Source organism: Pleurodeles waltl, chromosome 4_2, assembly GCF_031143425.1.
Source record: "Pleurodeles waltl isolate 20211129_DDA chromosome 4_2, aPleWal1.hap1.20221129, whole genome shotgun sequence".
Taxonomy (NCBI): Eukaryota; Metazoa; Chordata; class Amphibia; order Caudata; family Salamandridae; genus Pleurodeles; species Pleurodeles waltl.
Window position 1 is genome coordinate 572,868,929 of NC_090443.1, and position 20,433 is coordinate 572,889,361.

The 20,433-nt window shown below is 44.4% G+C and overlaps 1 protein-coding gene across 1 annotated transcript in view; it reads right to left on the bottom strand.

The window, feature by feature from the left end:
• LOC138293112 (regulator of G-protein signaling 5-like) overlaps positions 1 to 20,433 on the bottom strand; it is a 254,152-nt gene that overhangs the window by 59,482 nt on the left and 174,237 nt on the right. Inside the window, exon 3 of the mRNA XM_069232130.1 lies at positions 6,393 to 6,454. Within this exon, the coding sequence (XP_069088231.1) occupies positions 6,393 to 6,454 (62 nt within the window). The remainder of the gene's footprint in view (positions 1 to 6,392; positions 6,455 to 20,433) is intronic.

Sequence of the window (20,433 nt, forward strand, 5' to 3'; positions counted from 1 at the left end):
ACTACATCCTGCCAAGAAGAACTGCCTGGCTGCTCAGAGGACTCACCTGTCTGCTTTCTACAAAGGACTGCTGCCTTGCTGTTGGCCTGCTGCCTTGCTGAACTCTTGTCTGGCTGTGAAAGTGCTCTCCAAGGGCTTGGATAGAGCTTGCCTCCTGTTCCCTGAAGTCTCAGGACCAAAAAGACTTCTCTTTTTCACTTGGACGCTCCGTGCGCCGAAATTTTCGATGCACAGCTTGTTCCGCGGTGAGAAAAACGCCGCACACCGACGCTGATCGACGTGACGCCTTCGGGACGACCGGAACTTCGACGCACGGCTTCGCAAGGACAAAGCCGCCCGACCTCCACAGGAGAAATCGACGCAACGCCTGCCGCGAGATCGAAATTTCGACGCGCAGCCCCACAGAACGACGCGCAGCCGGAAAACAAGCAGGAAAATCCACGCACAGACCCGGGACATCTGGTAATCCCCGCGATCCCCAGAAAGATACTGTCCGCGTGCCGGAAAACGACGCATGACTTCCCCGCGTAAAAAAATAACGACGCAAGTCCGTGTGTGCTGGGGAGAAATCGACGCACACACCCTTTTTCCACGTATGTCTTCTTCTGTGGCCCTCTGAGGAGATTTTCCACTCCAAACCAGGTACTTTGTGCTTGAAAGAGACTTTGTTTGCTTTTTAAAGACTTAAGATACTTAATATCACTTTTCAGTGATATCTCTACAAATTCACATTGCAACTTTATTCATTTTGACCAACAATTATCCTGATAAATATTATAAACACTGTGTGGTGTATTTTTGTGGTGCTATATGGTGGTATTGTATGATTTATTGCACAAATACTTTACACATTGCCTTCTAAGTTAAGCCTGACTGCTCGTGCCAAGCTACCAGAGGGTGGGCACAGTATAATCTTGGATTGTGTGTGGATTACCCTGACTAGAGTGAGGGCTTTTGCTTGGACAGTGGGTAACCTGACTGCCAACCAAAAACCCAATTTCTAACAACCACCAAATGAGTCTGAGGAGGATAACTACTCTGAGGAGGAGGACTACTCTGAGGAGGAGGGCAGTGGCCCAGAGGAGGGAACAGAAAGAAATGATTGGCTCCTAGCTCGAATCCGGAGTCTGGAAGAGCTAGATGCAGAGCTTGAGAGGGCTGAGGAGAAGAGAGCCTTAGTCCTGGAAAAAGAAAGGATTACAGCTCAAGAACTGAGCTGTGAAGAGCTGAAGCTGGAGGCCATGAGGGCTGAGTCCAGTTCAGATGGTGGCAGCAAAAATCTTGTATCCAGTACTGCTGAAGAAGTGCACATGCCCATAGATGTGGTGCCCTACTTGAAGGAGGGAGTTAACACACGCCAGGAGGTTCAGGGGTATGAGGTAGCTCCAGTGATGCGCAGGGTCCCTGAGGTGGATTGGGGAACTGGCATGGGGAGTCATATTCCTACTGGTGCGAGGGACACTCTACTGACTCTAGGTGAGAGTGACAGGGAGAGGGGTTCCCCCCAGGTAGAAGTCCTGGTTATGGAGTGTGAAGACATCCCAGAAGAGTGTGGGTTGAGTGTCAGGGACAGTCGGGTACTGTCTCACCAGTCTCAGGGGGGTGATGTGGGGTGCTTTTTCAAAGCAGAGTCACTGGATGGTTGGGTGAAGGGTACTTTGGTTAATTCACGTAAGGGGCTGAGTGATGTAATTGCTGGAGAGCATATGTCTAGTCCTTATTTTCCAGAGCTACGCCAACACCAGGTGGAGTGTGAGTTCTCTGACCCCAGGGAGCTTACAATGGAGGCAGACCTCTTGGTGAGTACCAGAGAGTCTGAAGAGGCATTTGAGAGGGCTCCTGAGAGGAGTGGTCTAGGTATTTCCCAACCAGGTGAGGTAGGGAAGGATTGTAGTGTCCCAGGTAGGTCTCAGTGTAGTGGGATGGGTGAGGGACCCATGTCCAGTCTCTGAGGAGAGGGAATGGGGATGGGCTGAGGTCCAAGGTGCCCGAGATCCGGTCCCAGGTCCTGGAGGGTTCCATGAGGGAACACCAGGAGGGGAGTCTAGCCTGTACCATAGGGCCATCTGTTGAGGGAGATCCCACAGTGTCAGGAGAACTTGGGGGGGGGCGGCTGTAGCCAGCATCCCACCAGTTCTGGTGTCTGGCAGTACCACTCCTAGTGAGGGGGTGCAGAAGTCCAGACAGAGGGTTGAGAGGGGGTTGCGGACACCAGTGGAGAACCTGGAGGGTCAGGGGTCAGCTCTGAGAGCAGAGCCCCCCAGGAATGACCTTGGTGAGACCATTTCTGGGTTGGGGGGAATCCAGACTCTGCCAGATGGGCAGAGGTCAGGAGACCTGCGCCAGCCAGACTCTTGTGTGGCCCTTGGGGACAGTGTGTCCCTTGAGGGGGGTAAGTGTGCCCCCCTGGAAGTCCTGGTGTGACAGGCAGTGGTTCAACCGCAGGGTGGTGACTCTGGGTTGAATGATCAGGTTCAGGAGGTAAACTCTGACCTGGTGGGGGGTAAGTGTGCTCCCAAGGAAGTCCTGGTGCGCCAGGCAGTGGTTCAACCGCAGGGTGGTGACCCTGGGTTGGATGACCAGGTTCAGAGGGTAAACTCTGACCTGGTGGGGGGTAGGTATGCCCCCCAGGAATTCCTGGGTTGCCAGGCAGTGGTCCAGTCTGTGGGTACAGACCCTGGACTGGAGGATCAGGTGCAGGGGATAAACCCTGACCTGAAGGGGGGGGGTGGTTTGCCCAATCACCCCCCATGGTGTGATTTCAAGGGGTACTCTCCCTGAGGGGTGGGTGCAGAACCCTGAGAGTAGGGAAAGGGGAGAGAAAGACTCACCCCTGACCCCAGAGCAATCTAAGGGTACAGACCCTGGATTGGAAGGCCAGGTTCAGGGTGTCCCCCCTGACCTGGAGGAAGGGGCTACTGCTAACAGTGCCCCTACCATGTTGTCTTCTGGGGGGGCTACTCCTAGTTGGGTGGTTCAGGACCCCAGAAGAGAGGGCAGGGGAAGGAAGCCTCACCCCTGTCCCTGGTCCAACCTGAAGGTACAGACCCCAGGTTGGAGGATCAGTTGCAGGTTAACATCCCTGCACTGGTGGAAGAATTGTGCAGGACTGCTTCTACAAGCACCCTGACAATTTTTTACTCTGGGGGTGCCGCTCCTGGAGGGAGGGTACAGAGCCCCAGAGGGGAGGACCAGGGTCAGGTTATCTTCTCTGACCTGGTGGAAGGGAGAGTGGTCAAAGGGTGTCAGGCACCTGGGGCTACCGCCCCCCACTCTCCACAGTCACAGTGGGTGGAGAGGCCTGAGGTCAGGCTCTCATCCCTGACAGTCATCAGGGGTCACTGTGGCTTGCTGTCCTGGTGGAAAGAGTTGCCCCTGGGGGTGGGACGAGAGTCACACCCCAGGGGTGGAGTGGGCAACACCACTGTGTTGGCCCTGGTGGTGCTGTCTGGCCATTGGGATACATCTGTGAGCAAAGTAAAGTTAGGTTCTGTACAGATGGTGTCTGCAGATGTGGAGAAGGGTTCCCCATGGGTTAGCTTGGTGGGCCCTGAGAGTATGGACAGAGGGATCAAACTGGAGTCAGGAAGGCGTAGAACTGGAACATGCCCCTGCTGTTGTGGGCCTGGGTCCTTGTTCTATCGCCCCAATCAGGGAAGTACATCAAGGTATTGATTGTTCTCCCCTGGCTTTAGGCTGGAAGGGGGTTGTGTTGGACTTTTGCTTATGCAGGGTCATCCCGAATCGTTTTGCCTCCTGCCTCCTATTTTTTTCTGACCTGTTGCTGTTGGCTTTTCAACTCTGAGCACTTTACCACTGCTAACCAGTGCTAAAGTGCATATGCTCTCCATGTAAATTGTATGTAATTGGTTTATCCATGATTGGCATATTTGATTTACTAGTAAGTCCCTAGTAAGGTGCACTAGAGGTGCCAGGGCCTGTAAATCAAATGCTACTAGTGGGCCTGCAGCACTGGTTGTGCCACCCACATAAGTAGCTCTGTAATCATGTCTCAGACCTGCCACTGCAGTGTCTGTGTGTGTATGTTTACACTGTAAATTCGACTTGGCAAGTGTACCCACTTGCCAGGCCTAAACCCTCCCTTTTCTTACATGTAAGGCACCCCTAAGGTAGGCCCTAGGTAGACCCAAGGGCAGGGTGCAGTGTATGGATAAGGTAGGACATATAGTAATGTGGTTTATATGTCCTGACAGTGAAATACTGCCAACTTCGTTTTTCACTGTTGCAAGGCCTGTCTCTCTCATAGGATAACATGGGGGCTACCTTTAAACATGATTAAAGTATATATTCCCCTAGAGAGTAGATGGACATGTGGAGTTTGGGGTCCCTGAACTCACAATTAAAAAATACATCTTTTAGTAAAGTTGATTTTAAGATTGTGCGTTTGAAAATGCCACTTTTAGAAAGTGAGCCTTTTCTTGCTTAAACCATTCTGTGACTCTGCCTTGTTTGTGGATTCCCTGTCTGGGTCGGTTTGACAGTTGGGTTGTTTTTCACCTCCCACTAGACAGTGACACAAAGGGAGCTGGGGTGTAACCTGCATTTCCTGATTAGCCATCTCTGCTAGGAGGGAGGGGTGGAGTGGTCACTCTCATCTGAAAGGACTGTGCCTGCCTCTGACAATGCAGACTCCAACCCCCTGGTGTGTGTCTGAGGCCTTGCCTGGGCAAGGCAGGATTTCACAAGTAGGTGTGAGTCCCCTTTGAAGAAAGGTGATTTCGAAGACTAAAATGGGTATAAGAAGGGCACCCAAATCTACAGACTTTAGAAACACTTCTTGAAACAAGAGGAACCTATTCCTGGAGAAGAGCTGATAGCTGAGGAAGAAGTGCTGCCCTGCCTGTGACTGTGCTTTGTGGAGCTTTCCTGCAGTGCTGCTTCTGCCAGAGTAAGAGGGCAAAGACTGGACTTTGTGTGCCTTCCATCTTGTGGAGAAATCTCCAAGGGCTTGATTTAGAGCTTACCTCCTGTTGATTGAAGTCTCAGGGACAGCAAAGACTTCTCTCTGCCAGCACCTGGAGTCTCTGGAGAGACTCCTGCTCTGACAAGTGGTGCCCTATCCAGTTCCTGGGCCCTTGAAAGGAAAGCTGGTGGAAATCCAAGGAAATCGACTTCGGACGACTCTGGACCGCCGCCGCTGCTGAATCCGGTGACGCCGCCTGCACCCGACGCTGTGACCTTCGCTGGAACGCGACGCTCTTCGCAGGCCCGCAGCAGCCCCGCTGAAGTCTGCGACTCCGTGGAAGTCGCCGCACCACGTCGTGACCGACGCCGCTCGAAGTGCACGGATTCAACGTTTCGCACAGACGCCGCGATCCCCGACTTCGCGCATCGGCTTGTTGTCACTCTTCACCAAAGGTACTGTACTTGGGGGTCTACACGTCTCCGTGTCTGGCGCCGCTGGCGTTGGCTTGTTGGGAACGACTCCATCACAACGCCGTGTTAACATCTCATTGAAGCATTTTTGTTTCTAAGCGCTATTTTTGAGTTTTATCTCTAAAAATTCATAACTTGACTTGTGTATGTCGGATTTTTGTCATTTGGTCTTGTTTTGTTTAGATAAATATTTCCTATTTTTCTAAACTGGTGTTGTGTCATTTTGTAGTGTTTTCATTAAGTTACTGTGTGTGTTGGTACAAATACTTTACACCTAGCACTCTGAAGTTAAGCCTACTGCTCTGCCAAGCTACCAAGGTGGTAAGCAGGGGTTAGCTGAGGGTGATTCTCTTTTACCCTGACTAGAGTGAGGGTCCTTGCTTGAACAGGGGGTAACCTGACTGTCAACCAAAGACCCCATTTCTAACACTTACACAAAGTGTAAGTTTACCTTTGTGAGTCAGGCCCACAATATAGACATTTTATGTGGGGTATTATTCATTTGCAGCCCATGCTCAGGATCTCCATCAATGAAGTTGGAACAGGTGAAGCCTATCTTTGTTTGTTAAAGGTGCTGTGGAGTTTTAGTGGCAGAATATTTCATAGGTGTGGGCCACTGCCTAAGAAGTGTCTGTGCCTTTCATTTTTGGTTCTGTTTGTCCGCAAATACTTTCCATAATGTGGAGAAATTGCTGTGAAAAAAAACGAATTTATATTTATAGCACAAATCTGCCTCTCTCAATAATCATTTCTGGGTTAAATGCTAATTAATCTACCATGCCCCGTGTCAACAGCTCATTTAACAGTTGTATGACATTTGCTCTATATTCTTGTGTAGCATTGTTGTGTCCTATGCCTAGCACAGGACTCCTCTCCATGGGAAAACAGAACTGGTGACAGAGGTCAACAGCAAATATGATGGGAACAAATTAAACTTTTCCTTTGAGAGAAAATGCAAACGTGAATAAATATGGATAGGACTGCTGCTAACTTACAGCTGTTATCCAGGAGTTTGTCCAGCGAATCACGCCACTGCAAGGCTTCTTCTACTGATGGTCTGCAATGGAAAAAGTTTTAGATAGATTAATGATTTTAGTGGTCTATTTTTCAATTTGGAATGTATGGTCTTTCTATTTTATGTGCATTGTTTTTTAGAATGATTCTTTTAAGGTGGCGTGAAAAGGCAGAAGTATTATGAAAAAGTTAAAAGTATTTCAAAAGATGGAACTAGTTTACATAATGCCTTGAAACATTTGAAAATGTGGTTGTAAGGAAGGAACTTATAATATGGTAACCACTGTCATTAAAACAAGGATTTGTGAATTTTAAAGACCGGACACACAGCATCTATTTTGTTCTTTTCCCTTTACATTTTCTCTTTCCATGACTTTGCCCCACGTGTTGATGTTTTCAATGGATATGTGTGAAATCAGCGTTGTTAGAGAGTTAGACTGGGTTTTGTTTTCAGTATACTTGGCTGAAAGATTCACAGGATGTTTGTTTTCCGTAAATGTAACAAAATCAATGAAAGTTTCAAGTTAGATTACCCGAAATATTTATAAAACTCTTAAGGCTGTATATAGAGAATGGGGGATGAGATACTCTGTGTCATAAGCTACAATTCTCGTGTAATATGGTGGACAAGACATCTGCCATACTTATAACGGAGTATCTCATCGCAGACCCTTAGAAACAAAACCTTGTAAATGCATTCCATACTGTGAGCTAGCTACCTAGTGGGGATTCAACAGTGGGTAGCTTAGAAGAGGAGGGTGAGAAACAAAAAGGAAGGAAAGATGCCGCATCACAGGTGTAGGTTTACGGCACACAGGGTATTGGAAAGTCCTGCTTCCTCCCTAGCTTGCCATGGGCACATCCAAAAAGCTCAATCATTTAGAACGACGACTCTAGAACAAAGCAACGTTGGTTTCCTGTAACAGACGTGTTAACAAACAACAGGCACGCATCTTCCCATGTCAACTAGCTGTGCTAAGCACACTTACCAGCTGTATATCACACAAGAGCACTACATTGCATGTTGTATTTTATTCTATTTATGATAAACATCAGAATTAGAAATAGTGTTGGGGATCTGTTCCTTTAATTGTATTCTCTATCTTTTATCACTCCAAGCATTTAGAATGAGCAGCCATTTGGCACTTTAGTGCTTATTGTCTCAGGTCTACTTTTACAGTGACTATCTTTACAATGCACAGATGTGTGCATTGAGTTTTAAATGCATGGAAAAAAATCGAGATTGGAATACACAATACATTTCACTGCCCACCACCTCATTGAAATATATCTGAGCACGCCTCTAGATTGACACAAATATTGTTAAGACTGTCTTGCACAAGCATGCAGATCGGGATAAAAAGAAATTGGGACCTGCAGTGTTCGATAAGTAAACGGGCTCATCGGTTCCAGCCTAGCTTCTTGTAAACAGAAGTCAGTTACATGCATTCTAAAAAGCTGTTACTGAAATACCTTTGATATGTGAATGACTGTGAAAGTCTGCTCCATGTCTACATACATATCGAACGATGTGCAGAAAAATGTATTTAGCTGTTTAGTCAAATACGTGCGTTTGCAATATTTGCGCCAATTCGATTGCAGAAACTCAAACTGAATTAATTCTTGAGCACGGGCAAAGTAAGTGAAGCCCTCAGTGTTTTGGTTTAACTTGCTTTTACGCAGCAAAATCAGTTATTGCCGTATTGGACCACTTGCATTTTCAGTGCTCCATCTGAAAGCCCTTACCTCCCGTACACCACTCCGGCCCCAGGTCCAGCTCGATTACTAACTCAACAAGCATTAGGTCATGCCAAGGTGATCTTATTCCTCCTCACCCCAGCGGCCTTTTTAATTGAATGACAGTTACGACTGCCCCTTTACAGCTTCAGGTGTAAATATACCTTAGTGACCATCGCCATGCCATGTGTGGGCGGGTAGTGCTTAATTTGTGAAAGAAAAAGTGCCGGTGCTGGTGCAATTAAAAGTCGGTGAACCAAATCCCAAGGCTGGTAGTCTTTACTCCACTATCAGACACTCTCTTCTGCATTTTTTCCCGCTCTTGCAATTCCTGCTTTATTCCTTTGTGATGGTTTAGCCCGCTCACTTTTCCTCGTCTTTCCTACCTGTGTGTTTTCCTCTCTCTTGCCCTCGTTAAATATCTGATGAAGGGGAAAACGGTGTCAGTGACAGTGCGAGTTGCCTCAACTGACAACCATCTGCTCAAATTAGGCACTGAGTGTGTGTGTGTGGGGGGGGGGGGGCGGCGGCACTGTAGATCTGAGGTGGGGTGCGTTTTCCAACCCTTGAACCATCATAGGGCACAGAGGGAGTGTTAAACACCCCTGCTGCCCCCAGTAAATACCCCGCCCCTTGTGAACGCATCTTGCTGCTGCAGACAAGACTGTTGCAGCAGCCAAAGCGTGAGTGAGCGAGAGTCCACGGTAAAGATGTCGATATTTTACACCACACAACGACTCTTACGAGAGGGATTCCGTGTCTAATGTTCTAATAGTTTAGTGAATGATCGTCAGGGTAGTAAGCGCTATATAATTACAATGACAACATATTTAAAACATTACAAAAACGGGCCCAAACATGTCTTTTGCCAACAAAAAATAAAAGTATATATGTTTTTAATCAACAGGTTAATTCACTGCTATGTTTTTTTAATGTAAGTGCAAATTAAACCAAGGGCTTTTTTCAAGCTGCCGGCCCTCAAGCGCTAATATTTGATTAGTATTTTAGCACCGTTTCCGCATATGCATGCACAGTAGTCCTGCATACAGAAAGTTATCTCACCTATTCTGATGCAATAATACAGTGGCATCTATTAGCTGGTTCCAATAACACCTTATGAGTGGTTTTGACAATAGTGACATGGTGTTCGTCACCACTGTCCATTACCTTACTTTGGATCTCCTAAGTATTTTCAGGTAACACTAAATTATAAGTTAGAACTCAGCTAACTGCAAAGAGGTGGAAACAAAGGGCATGCCTCCATTTTTGGAACCTTGCGGGGAACTGGGATCTCATAGCACTTCCAGATCAGGCTGGACATGTAGTAAACGACGAGTTCTGAGGATAAGGTGGGGCCTCTGCACTATTTCATGTTCTGTATCCATTGTTTCGCTGATCCGGGTCGTATGACACTATACTTTGGTCACTAATATCGATTTGGAAAAAAAAACTGCTACATTGCCTACATTGCCAAGGTAAGTTTTTTCACTATTCTTAAGTCCATATTGACTCGCCCTATATTGCCTTGCATTGTAGTGCTCAGATGGACGTAGTGGATATGATATTTTTGTTGCGATATAGTGATGAAGTACTGCGATCCGCCCTGGGCATTATTAACACATCCAGTAATCCGCAGGACCACCAAAGGAGAGTGTAATGTGCTTTGATCGCCTTGGTGCCAGCGGCGGGTAAGAATACAGGAACATTTTGTTCAGCGTTGCTAATGCTGTTTCATCCGAGCCTGTCCTGATCACACCGATGCCTGCACTTGATTTTCAACAGTTCAGAAGCATAATATTCAATTTGCCCCCAAGGGGTTATTTAATTAGGCTAATAGTTAATAACTGCAGCACATCACAGCCCTGAGGGCTCATGGAGAAGACAGATGCACTGTTCTCAATTTAAGCCGATTGCGTTAAGGATGGAAAACTCGGTTGGCTTTGCTTTGTGACCCCCCCCCCCATTGCAAAAACAGCTGTATTTTCGAAACAAATCTGGCCAGGAAATGCACGGTGATCATTTTATATTGATTTATGTAATTAATGTTATTTTTGTACATGAGCACTGCTCGCCGCCATTAATGTTTTACCGTGCCCTAAATCAAATCTCAATTATGGACATTATGCACTCTTCAAATGGTCACTGACATAAAAGTAAGGCTTCTCAAATAGTGTACAGTATTTTCTATAATACACGTAAAAAGGTAGCCATTGCCCGCAGCTCATCAAGATGTCCATAGATAATAATTGTGTCCTTATTGGTGCAGCTTCAGCGGTTGAGAAATAACACACTCCTTTGCTATCTGCAGAATAGGTTCTTCCAAAAAGAATAAGCATTGATAAAACAAATGGGCCACACCTATGCAAGAGCTACTGACTTTCCCCATGTGTTTTAGTCATGTTGTACACCAGTGTGGCTGCTGTTCAGCATGGCTAAAAGTTAATAGTGTAGTGAAGAATGGTGTGGAATGTCACAAGATGGAATGGCGAAGAGTATAGTAGAATGCTGTAGAGTGGAATGGCAAAGAGAGCTGTGTTTTGGAGTGGCATAAAGTGGAGTCTGTAGAGTGACGTACAGTGGAGTGGCATAGAGTAGAGTGGATTGGTGCAGAGTGCATTGGCGTAGAGTGCTGCAGAGTATATTAGCATGGAGTGCTGTGCATAGAGTGCATCGGCATAGAATTCAGCGGCGTAAAATACAGCACTATAGAATGCAGTGGCACAGATTAGATTGCTATATAGTGGAGTCCAGTGGTGTAGACTGCAGTGGCGCAGAGGGGAATGGTGTAGAATAAAGTGACAAAGTACAGTGGCATAGAGTGCAGTGGTGCAGAATAAAGTGACACAGAGTGCAGTGTTGTAGAGTAGTGCAGAGTAGAATATGTGTACTACAGAGTGTAGTAGCACAGAATGCAGTAGTGTAGAGTGGAGTGCTGCAGAATGCAGTGGTGTTGATTGGAGTGATACAGAGTAGAGTGGCATAGAGTGAAGTGGCATAGAGTGCAGTGACATAAAATGCAGTAGTGCAGAGTAGAGTGGTGTAGAGATCAGTGGCATAGAGTGCAGTGTTGCAGAGTAAATTGTCATTGAGTGCATTGGTGTAGAGTTGTGTAGAGTGCTTTGGCGCAGAGTGCAGTGGCATAGAGTGGTGCTGAGTAGAGTGCCATAGAGTGCAGTGATCCTGAGTACAGTAGTGCAAAGAAGAGTGCCGTGGGGCAGAGTTCAATGGCATAGAGTGCAAGGGCACAGAGTGGAGTGCTTCAGAGTAGAGTGAAGTGCAGTGGCGTGGAGTAGCATAGAGTAGAGTGGACTGGTATAGAGTGCATTGGCACAGTGTGTTGCACAGTATAGTGAGGCAGAGTGCAGTGGCGTGGATTGCAGCAGCATAGAATTCAGCAGCCTACAATACAGCATCGTAGAATGTAGTGGTGTAGATTAGAGTGTGCATAGTAGAGTGTAGTGATGGAGTGTGTAGTGGTGTAAAGTAAGGTGGCATTGAGTGCAATGGTGTGCAGTGCAGTGCTGTAGAGTAGAGAGACATAGAGTACAGTGGCAGAGTGGTAAAGAGTGGAGTGGTGTAGAGTGGAGTGATGCATAGTGCAGTGGTGTAGAGTGCAGTGATGCCGAGTTGAGTGATGTAGAGTGTATTGACTTAGAGTGCACTAGTGCAGAGTAGAGTGTCATAGAGTGCAGTGGATTAGAGTGTCATAGAGTAGAGTGGTGTAGAGAGCAGTGGCATAAGTAGAGTGGTGAAACAGTGATGCAATGATGTAGAGTGCAGTGACACAAAATGTAGCTGTTTAGAGTGTACTGGTGTAGAGTGCTGTAGTTGAGTGTAGAATGGCATAGAGTGGAGTGTCACAGAATAGAGTGGGGTAGAATGCAGTGGTGTAGAGTGCAGTGACATGGATTAGATTGTTTCAGAGTTGAGTTAAGTGGAGTAGAATGAAGTGGTATATGGTAGAGTGCGGTGGTATAGAGTAGAGTGGCATTGAATGTAATAGCATAGAGTAAAGTGATGCACAGTGCATAGGCATAGAGTGCAGTGGTGCAGAGTAGATTAGAGTGGCGTACAGTGGATTGATGTAGAGTGCAGGTGCATGGAGGTGAGTGTAACAGATTACAATGCTTTAACATAGAGTGTGTTGGCAAAGAGTGCAGTGGCATAGAGTACAGTGTTACAGAATGGTGTGGAGTAGAGTGATGCAGAGTGGAGTTGTGGAGAATAGATTGGAGTGGCCTAACCTGGAGTGGTGCAGAGTGCAGTGGCAAAGAGTGAAGTGGTGTAGAGTAGAGAGGCATAGAGTGAAGTGGGGTAGAGTGAAGTGGTGCAAAATGGACAGGTGCAGAGTGAAGTAGAGGGCAGTGGTGTGGAGTGGTGTAAAGTTGAGTTGTGTGGAGTAGAGTGCCGTGGCGTGGAGTGGTGCAGAGTGGGGTGCATGGAGTGGAGTATGCATGGTGTGGCAGCACACTGCCATTACAGACAACACATATTTCAATTGAAATGATCATTACATTTACAGACACATAGTTTACTAATAAAACTATACAGCACACAAACGATAATTTGTGGAAATGGCATCATCTAATGTAATTATGTGTTTTGATCATACTAAAGTAGTTGTTTCAAACACACTTTAGAATTACCTAAAAATGTGCTTCATTTGTGTTTCTAATTCTGATATATTCTGAAACACTTGCACAGTTCATTTAAATGTTGCTGTGTGCTAGAAAGAAACCTTTTCCTAGGACAATTGCCCTAGACATCTGTAGCTCCTTACAGCACAGCATACAACAGCACACCACAAGCCATTTGTTTTAAAGGGGTTTATAACTATATTGTATAGAAAATTGTAATCCACTGCTCTAAAAAATATGGTTCTATATTTCAAATGAGCTTTAATGTCACATGTCTGAAAATATGAAATACCTTGAAAACACAGTTCAACGTTTTTACTGTCCCGAAGGTATAGCTTTAATGACATCACAATGTGAATTCTTTGTGGTGCTCTAAAATCACCGTAAAATGTGTAATTTATTTTTAGAAAGGCCGCATCATCTGATACAGATACAAATAACAGTATTGTGCTCAGGAAATACCTCACGTTTTTTGCCAGTAAGGAGGTCATGGTGCAAAGCCTGCAATATATTTAAAGCTAAGAGTTGATTATGCCGGGTTCTCTTTGTATGCTTTGATGCTTTAGTCTTGCTTTCTTCCCATTATATATGATTGAAACGCCAATTGCATGGATTTTAATAGGGGAAGAGAATTTATTATGCCTGTTTGCAAATTTTCAATCTAGCTATGAAAAGATGAATACGCATACTTTTCTTTTTTTGTGAAAATAAATGATTATCTTCTGAACAGGATAATGTGGTTTCCAGGATCCAACGCAAAAAACAATGGGGCATATTTAAGAAAGGTGGCGCTGGACATAGTGCAGCGCCACCTTTCTAGTGCCCTTTAGTGTCCCCCTACCGCCACCATGTTTGCTTTGTATTTAACATACAGCGCACCGTGGTGCAGGGTAGGGGGCAATAACGTTTTTTTTTTTACACTATTGATGTACTCTGCAGGAGTAGCACCAAAATGTTGGAGCTACTCCTGCAGAGTACATAGGGACCCATTGTATTCAATGGCATCCCCCCGTATGACGCCTGCTCTGAGTAGGCGTTAAAAGTGCTGACAATTTTTTTTCAAGGAAATCTTTTAGATTCCCTTGTGGCTTTTTTGGACCCCTAACGGGGGAACACCTTCTTTGCATACATTATGCCTGCTGCAGGCATAATGTAGCGCAAAGGGTTACAAAGTGGTGCAATGCACGCATTGCACCACTTCGTAAATTTGACATAGTGTTTTTGGCCTTCTAATGCCACATTAGCATTAAAAAATGACACAATTGTGGCGTTAGAATGGCGCTAGGGGCTCTTAAATATGCCCCAATATTTTGTCTTCTCTTCCCACAGACTTGTTTCTGGGACGCAGTGAAAATACTAATAATAAGCATTTACAGTGATATGGGCAAGTGCTGGTCTGCCATTGATCACTGTGTTACCAAGAGGACACTCAACCATTTCTATTTTGTCAACAAGCCCCTCGGGGCCTCCTTGCTTCGTTTTCCCATTATATGCGTGTATCTGCAAATCCAAGCAGTGTTGTGAAATGAAACAGATGAACTGCTAACTTAAGTTGCATCGCGTGACATTATCAGCTGCCCTTCTGTATGCCATTGTCTTGTACCCCAATCATTACAGTACACTTTGGGGTAAGTTGAAGCTACTGTTCTTTCTTTATTCTCATGCATTTGTGAGAGAACTGCTCCAATACCTGTAGCACTAGCATCAACTTTGAGTATAGACTTTAATTTGGCATCAAAAGTTGTTAAGATTCCTGCATTACAGATTTTATTCTTGATTTGATCAAAACAAAATTTGTTGTTTATCACTCCACTCAAAGGTAGGCCCTTTTTTTAACAACACCCTCAAATACACTGTTTTATCTTAAAATGTGTCAACAAACGGCCTAATATTCAGTTAAACCTAGGAAGGATCTCAATTAGGTCTTTATCAGTAGGGGAAGGAGCCAACCTAATTGCATTCAATAGATTCTCTTTAGGTTTTACTCAGTCAGTCAATCAATCAATCAGTAGATTTGTAGAGTGCTACTTGTCACCCGGCACGGTCCAGTTGATTAGCTGAATAGTCAGGTCTTCAGAGACTTTCTGATCTCTGGAAGAGATGGGGAAGTCCACAGATGAAAAGGTAGCTCATTCAATGTCATTTCTGGTAGGTAGAAGAAGGAGCAACCTCTGCATCTGCTTCATGGGATGTGGGGGCTGAGGGTTAGAGAAACAGACGCAAAGGCGAGGAGTCTGGTGAGCTACTGAAAATTCAGGCAGTGGGTCAAGTAGGTGGGTCCGCAGTTTTGTAGGTTCTTGCGTGCATAGGTCAGGAGCTTGAACTGGCATCTTTTCTGTACAGGGAGCCAGTGGAGTTCCCTGAGATAGGGGATGATGTGAGTTTGTCTAAAGATATCCAGGACGAGTCTGGCTGCAACATTTTGTATGACTTGTAGTCATCAGCGGTGAGCTGCGATCCCTGCATAGAGTGGTGCAATAGGTCAGTCTGCTGGAGTTGAGGGCCTGGGTGTGCCTGGCGCTTTGGGGTAGCCATTTGAACATCTTGCAAAGCATGTGGAGGATGAAGAGACATGAGGGGGAGACAGAGTTGATCTGAGTCATCATGGTTAGCGTGTTGTCCAGAATGATGCCTAGGTTCATAGCATGGTCAGTGGTGGTAGTAGGACTGATATCTAAGGGCCCCCGGATGCGCCCCCTGGGAAGCTTTTGTTTCTGAAAATCTGTAGCTTTGTCTTGTCTATGTTGAACTTCAGGCAGCTGTCCTTCATCCAGTTTGCAATGTCTGACATGCAGTTGTGGAATTTGGTTTTGGTGGTGTCTTCAGAGAGGGAGAGGATGAATTCTGTGTCACCAGCATAGGATATGATGTTGAGTCTGTGGGTTTTGGTGAAAATGGCCATAGGTGTCATATGAGTGTTGAAGATAGTGGGGCTGAGAGAGGATCCTTGGTGTACTCCACGGATTATTTCCTTGAGTTCGAAGGTGAAGGGGGAAGGCAGACGTTTTATGTTCTTCCAGTAAGGAAAGAGGCAATGCATCCGAGGGAGGCTCATTGGATGCCTATGTTGTGGAGCCTTGTGATAAGTGTATGGTGGGAGACCATATCAAAGGCTACCAAGAAGTCTACGACTATCAGAGTAAGGCATTGATGTCATCGTTAGCTGCAATGAGTGTGGCCTCGGAGCTTTATTTTTTGCAGTAATGATAATGATGGAAGTTACATTATTTAATAGGTATCTGTGTACACAAATTATTTTTACATTTTTTGTGTGTATCACCGACATGCGATGCAAATGGTTGAAAGCTAAATTTCTATCATATTGGTGTATGCAACGGGAGCCTGGTCAGTATATCACCAATATTCAATGTGGTTCCTGCTTACAATGCGCAAAGTGATCCCAATCCAATTTGGTTGTTGTGTGGATTACATAAGCAGGGTCAAACACAAGTGCGCAAGCACAATCCCAAAGCCATGCTTGCGCACAGTGCTCAGGCTTGAAGTCAAAATGAATTAAAATCAGAGCGTGGTCATCCTTTCTAATCTTTAATGCGCCGTTCACTTACCTGTGTGCGTCAACAGTAACTTGAGAGCACTCAACGTCCCCAGCTGCTGCAGCAGAATATCGTGTTAGGGAACAGTCAAGATGGGTCCAAAGCTACCTTATGGAGTTGTAGCTACATGACTGGCTCCTGGCAGCTAATTCTTGTACTACTAATAAAATCAGTACACTTTAGGGTAAGTTGATTTACTTTATTCTTCAGTACAGCTGAAGCTTAGCCATCCCTCAGCAAGTCAGTCATCAACTGCCCACTTTGGAATATGAGCTATTCAAGTGGAACATACAGAACATGTTTGACATTCCAAACAACTTACATGAACACCTCACAACATATCAGCTTGTTCTGTAGCCAAAAGTTGTTTTGCCTGTCTGCACCCTCTTCTTGGATCTGCACCAGCTAATGATTATTGATTTCTGTTTAATATCAGGTTTCAATTTTAATTGGTCTAATTTGACCAATAACCACTGCTGCACACACACACACTGGTAGTATAAGTGAGGACCTTTCCATGGACAGATCTTTCAAGTGGTCTACCTTTGTTTTTTTAAGTGTGCACTGGGAAATTTGTGAATTGTTTAACATGTGGCAACCATGGTTGAAAATCACACTGTAACGTTTACATAGATATTAAAATCTTGAATTGACACGTTCTCCATAGCCACAGTGTATTGTTATGCTGTCATTCTGAAAATGCTTTCAAAATGGGGCCTCCTTGCCTTGACAGTTGCAGTCAAGGATTATTCCCATATTTTTTTCAATTGGGCGCTTGCAGCTTGAATCACTGACGTTTTTTGGAATACACATTACAGTCTATGAAACATCTTTGTTAAATTATAATGGATGAAAACATTTTCAAGGTGAGTTTGAAAAGGATGGGAAATGTATTTTCCCCAAAATGTTTCTTTTTCGGTCACTACTGTTAGATAGGGTGTTTTCTGCCAATGTCTGGAACATCTCTGAAAGCGCAATCTGAATTATCACACTTCACTAATAGACCTCTTTTGATTTGAATTAACCAAGTTGATTGTAGATCCAATAAGCCAACAAACATTTCTATAATGTACACAAAGTGCATTTTGATAGCATACGGGTCCTATTGATGTCAAAAAGGAAGATATTTTAAGTAGGATAAATTAACAATATAACACATTAAAACATATCAACATATTTGAGAATGAATGGCTCCTAAAGCTTACAAAAGCAAAACAAATAGAGTATGAAAATAGAGGTACCCTCAAATATTGAATTAGCCACATTTTTAAGGCTCTCTGAAATTCAAGGTTCAATCAATTATTTTTCTTGCAGGATTTCAGTTCCTAATCTTGGCTGTGTGGAGTGAGAAACAGCTTCCACCACCAGAAGTCGTTTTGAGGGAAGAAATGGTAAGAGCAGGGCTAACCGATTGTGGTGACCTAGTTTGGCTCTATGTGCAGAGTTTAGTTGGCGTGCAATTTGGAACAGTACTGTGGATAGCTTGACATGTGATGCAAATTGCGTCACCAGCAATATGTCTAGCACAGGCAGCTGGTGCCAAGATTAGAGGTCTGGTGAGATGTGATTCCAGATATTTAGATCATGGACTTGTCTTGCAGCTGCATTTTGGGTTCTCTGTAGCCACAAGGTGTTAAAGAGGACCTCTGAAGTCTAATTCTTGGAGTATGCAGGTCAAAAAGTACGAAAGCAACTGTGACCTATGCTCTTTGTGGAACCACACAGAATAAAATGTTCTATGTAGGGACCACATGATATAGAAAATTCCTTCGGTAGATTAATTTACTTGCGCTTCAAGGGAGTCCATGATCAAAAAGTCCATGATCACTATTACATTTCTTACTTGTGCTGCAGAGATTTGTTGGCAGGCCCACTTCTTGTGCAAGATGGTCGAGGGGTGATACTTGGTAGCTTTCTTACATTTTATTATCTAAGTTTTCAATGTGTTTAGCTTGCTATTGTTGGTTAGCTTTCAGTGGCCAATCACATCGAGGTGTTATAAACACTGGAAAAAAGATCAGAAGGGTTTTCCAAATTTTAGAGTAATTGTGTGTCATAAACTTAGTGGTAGCAGATAATGTTGAAGGAGATGAAGTATATAAGTAGTCAGAAGTATACATTAAAGACAAATGTGGCAGTAGTGGAGCCTTCAGTGATACCAGCAGCAGAGGAGAAGAGCCCCAAGAGGATGAGAGATAATGAAGGATAATGGGAGATGATGAAGGGTGCAGTACAGTGGGAATTGCATCCTGTATGCCTGTGTTACTCAGTCTATGGAACTATGTATGATGATGATTAAGATTCAAGCCAGAGTAAGTTTGGTAGTAAAAGTGCCACAACATTAATTTGAATCTACTGATGTTCCCTTCAAGCAGCCAAGAAGGCTTCCATGCCTTGACACGGATTGGACTGATTTTGCTAGCCTGAAAGAAGAGTCATTTATTTGATGGATGCTTATATGTGGATGAAGGCAAATATTTCCACAATCTTGCCTAGGAACAGACAGAGACTAGTTTAAATGATTTACCCTGTTTGATTTTATGGTTTCTATGGATTCACGTAGTTTTTTAGAGTGAATTATACCAAAGGCAGTGCATTGCTTGCTCTGGAATTCTACAATTATTTTATAATGTTCTTCTGATATGTAGGTGACATTTTTAGTGATGGAACAGGAGTAATTAAACATGTTTCATCATGATAGTGGCTTTATAAGCTTTGGAGCAGCACTGGAGTGAAAACTTATATGTTCCTTTCAAGGATTTATTTTCTTCATTTTAGTTCAAGAGTTAATTAACTGGATTGTCAACGAAACCAAATGGCTTAGGGGTCTTGAAAGAAAGAAGAATGTCAAGAATGAATGTCAGCCAGAAGTGAACACATCCAACTGTTGTTATTAGATTCTCAGATAACAAAGTAAGGTGGGATTGAAAAGAGAGTAGATACAAGTTTTCTAATATTTAGACCATATTTTTGAGTTTTTCAGAGTACATTCTTCAGTGAGGATAGAAAAGTATGGTTGAATACATGATGAGATGATGAATCCAGGTGATGGGATGGTTATGAGTCAAAGTGATGATGTTGAGAGGAGCAAGAATTTGTTATTGTGTATAGCCAGCTGGTTGAGGAGGACTAGAAAACAACTATTCTAGTTAATGGGATTTAATGGTAAAGAAGAGGAATCTAGTCTGATTCAATTTAGGATTGTCAAATTATGGCCTGAAGTATACTAATATGGAGAGGATCCGAGGTGTTTAGGTTAGTTCAGAGATGAAGGCTGCTGGTTTTGGGGCAGCAGCACCACCGCTTGTGAGTGATTGAGTCAATCCCACACCCTCTTGGCAGCTGTTGGCCCAACCCTTTTGGCTATCTAGCAGCTCCTCACCCAACATAGAAAGCAAATGTGATATGTGGCAGCCTGACGCATAGCACTCAGTGACCTCTCAGGGAAGTCATGGCAGACAAATCTTACCCCTTCCTCTCATTAGCAAAGGTTTAATACACACATGTAGACCAAAGAAAGGATGCAAGATGGTTTTCAATACATTTATCAAAAAGACTACAATCTATGATAAAATATATGAACTGCAATTATTAGGGCAATAAGACATAGCAAGTTTAGGATTGTTACAACTAGTGAGAATCAAATATAAAACCCAAACATATTCGAATAACATCTGTATAAGAATTTTACTAAACCCCTAACTTCTAGGTGAGAGCATAGCAGTGATAGCCCAATCTGTCCGTACTTAATCCATGAAAAGAGCATCCACCTCCATTACATGAGAACAAGGATCTGCCCTCCATCCCCTTGGCTGGTCGTAGAGACAGGGCTGAGGTCAGCAATGAAATGGCATACAGCGTGGATGGTTATCCTGGCCGGAATTACTTCCCTCCTTCTCCTTGGCCTGTACAATGTTTTTATAAGAAACATGTTTCTGTACCATGAAATAGGCCTGACGTGGACATGTGCCTAAGTGTCGGACTGTTTACGTACTCTTGTGGTAACGATACTAAGGGCCATATGTACGAACACTTTTTCCCATAGACACAGAATGGGTTAAAACCTTTGCTACATCTGGCCCTAAATGTATTAT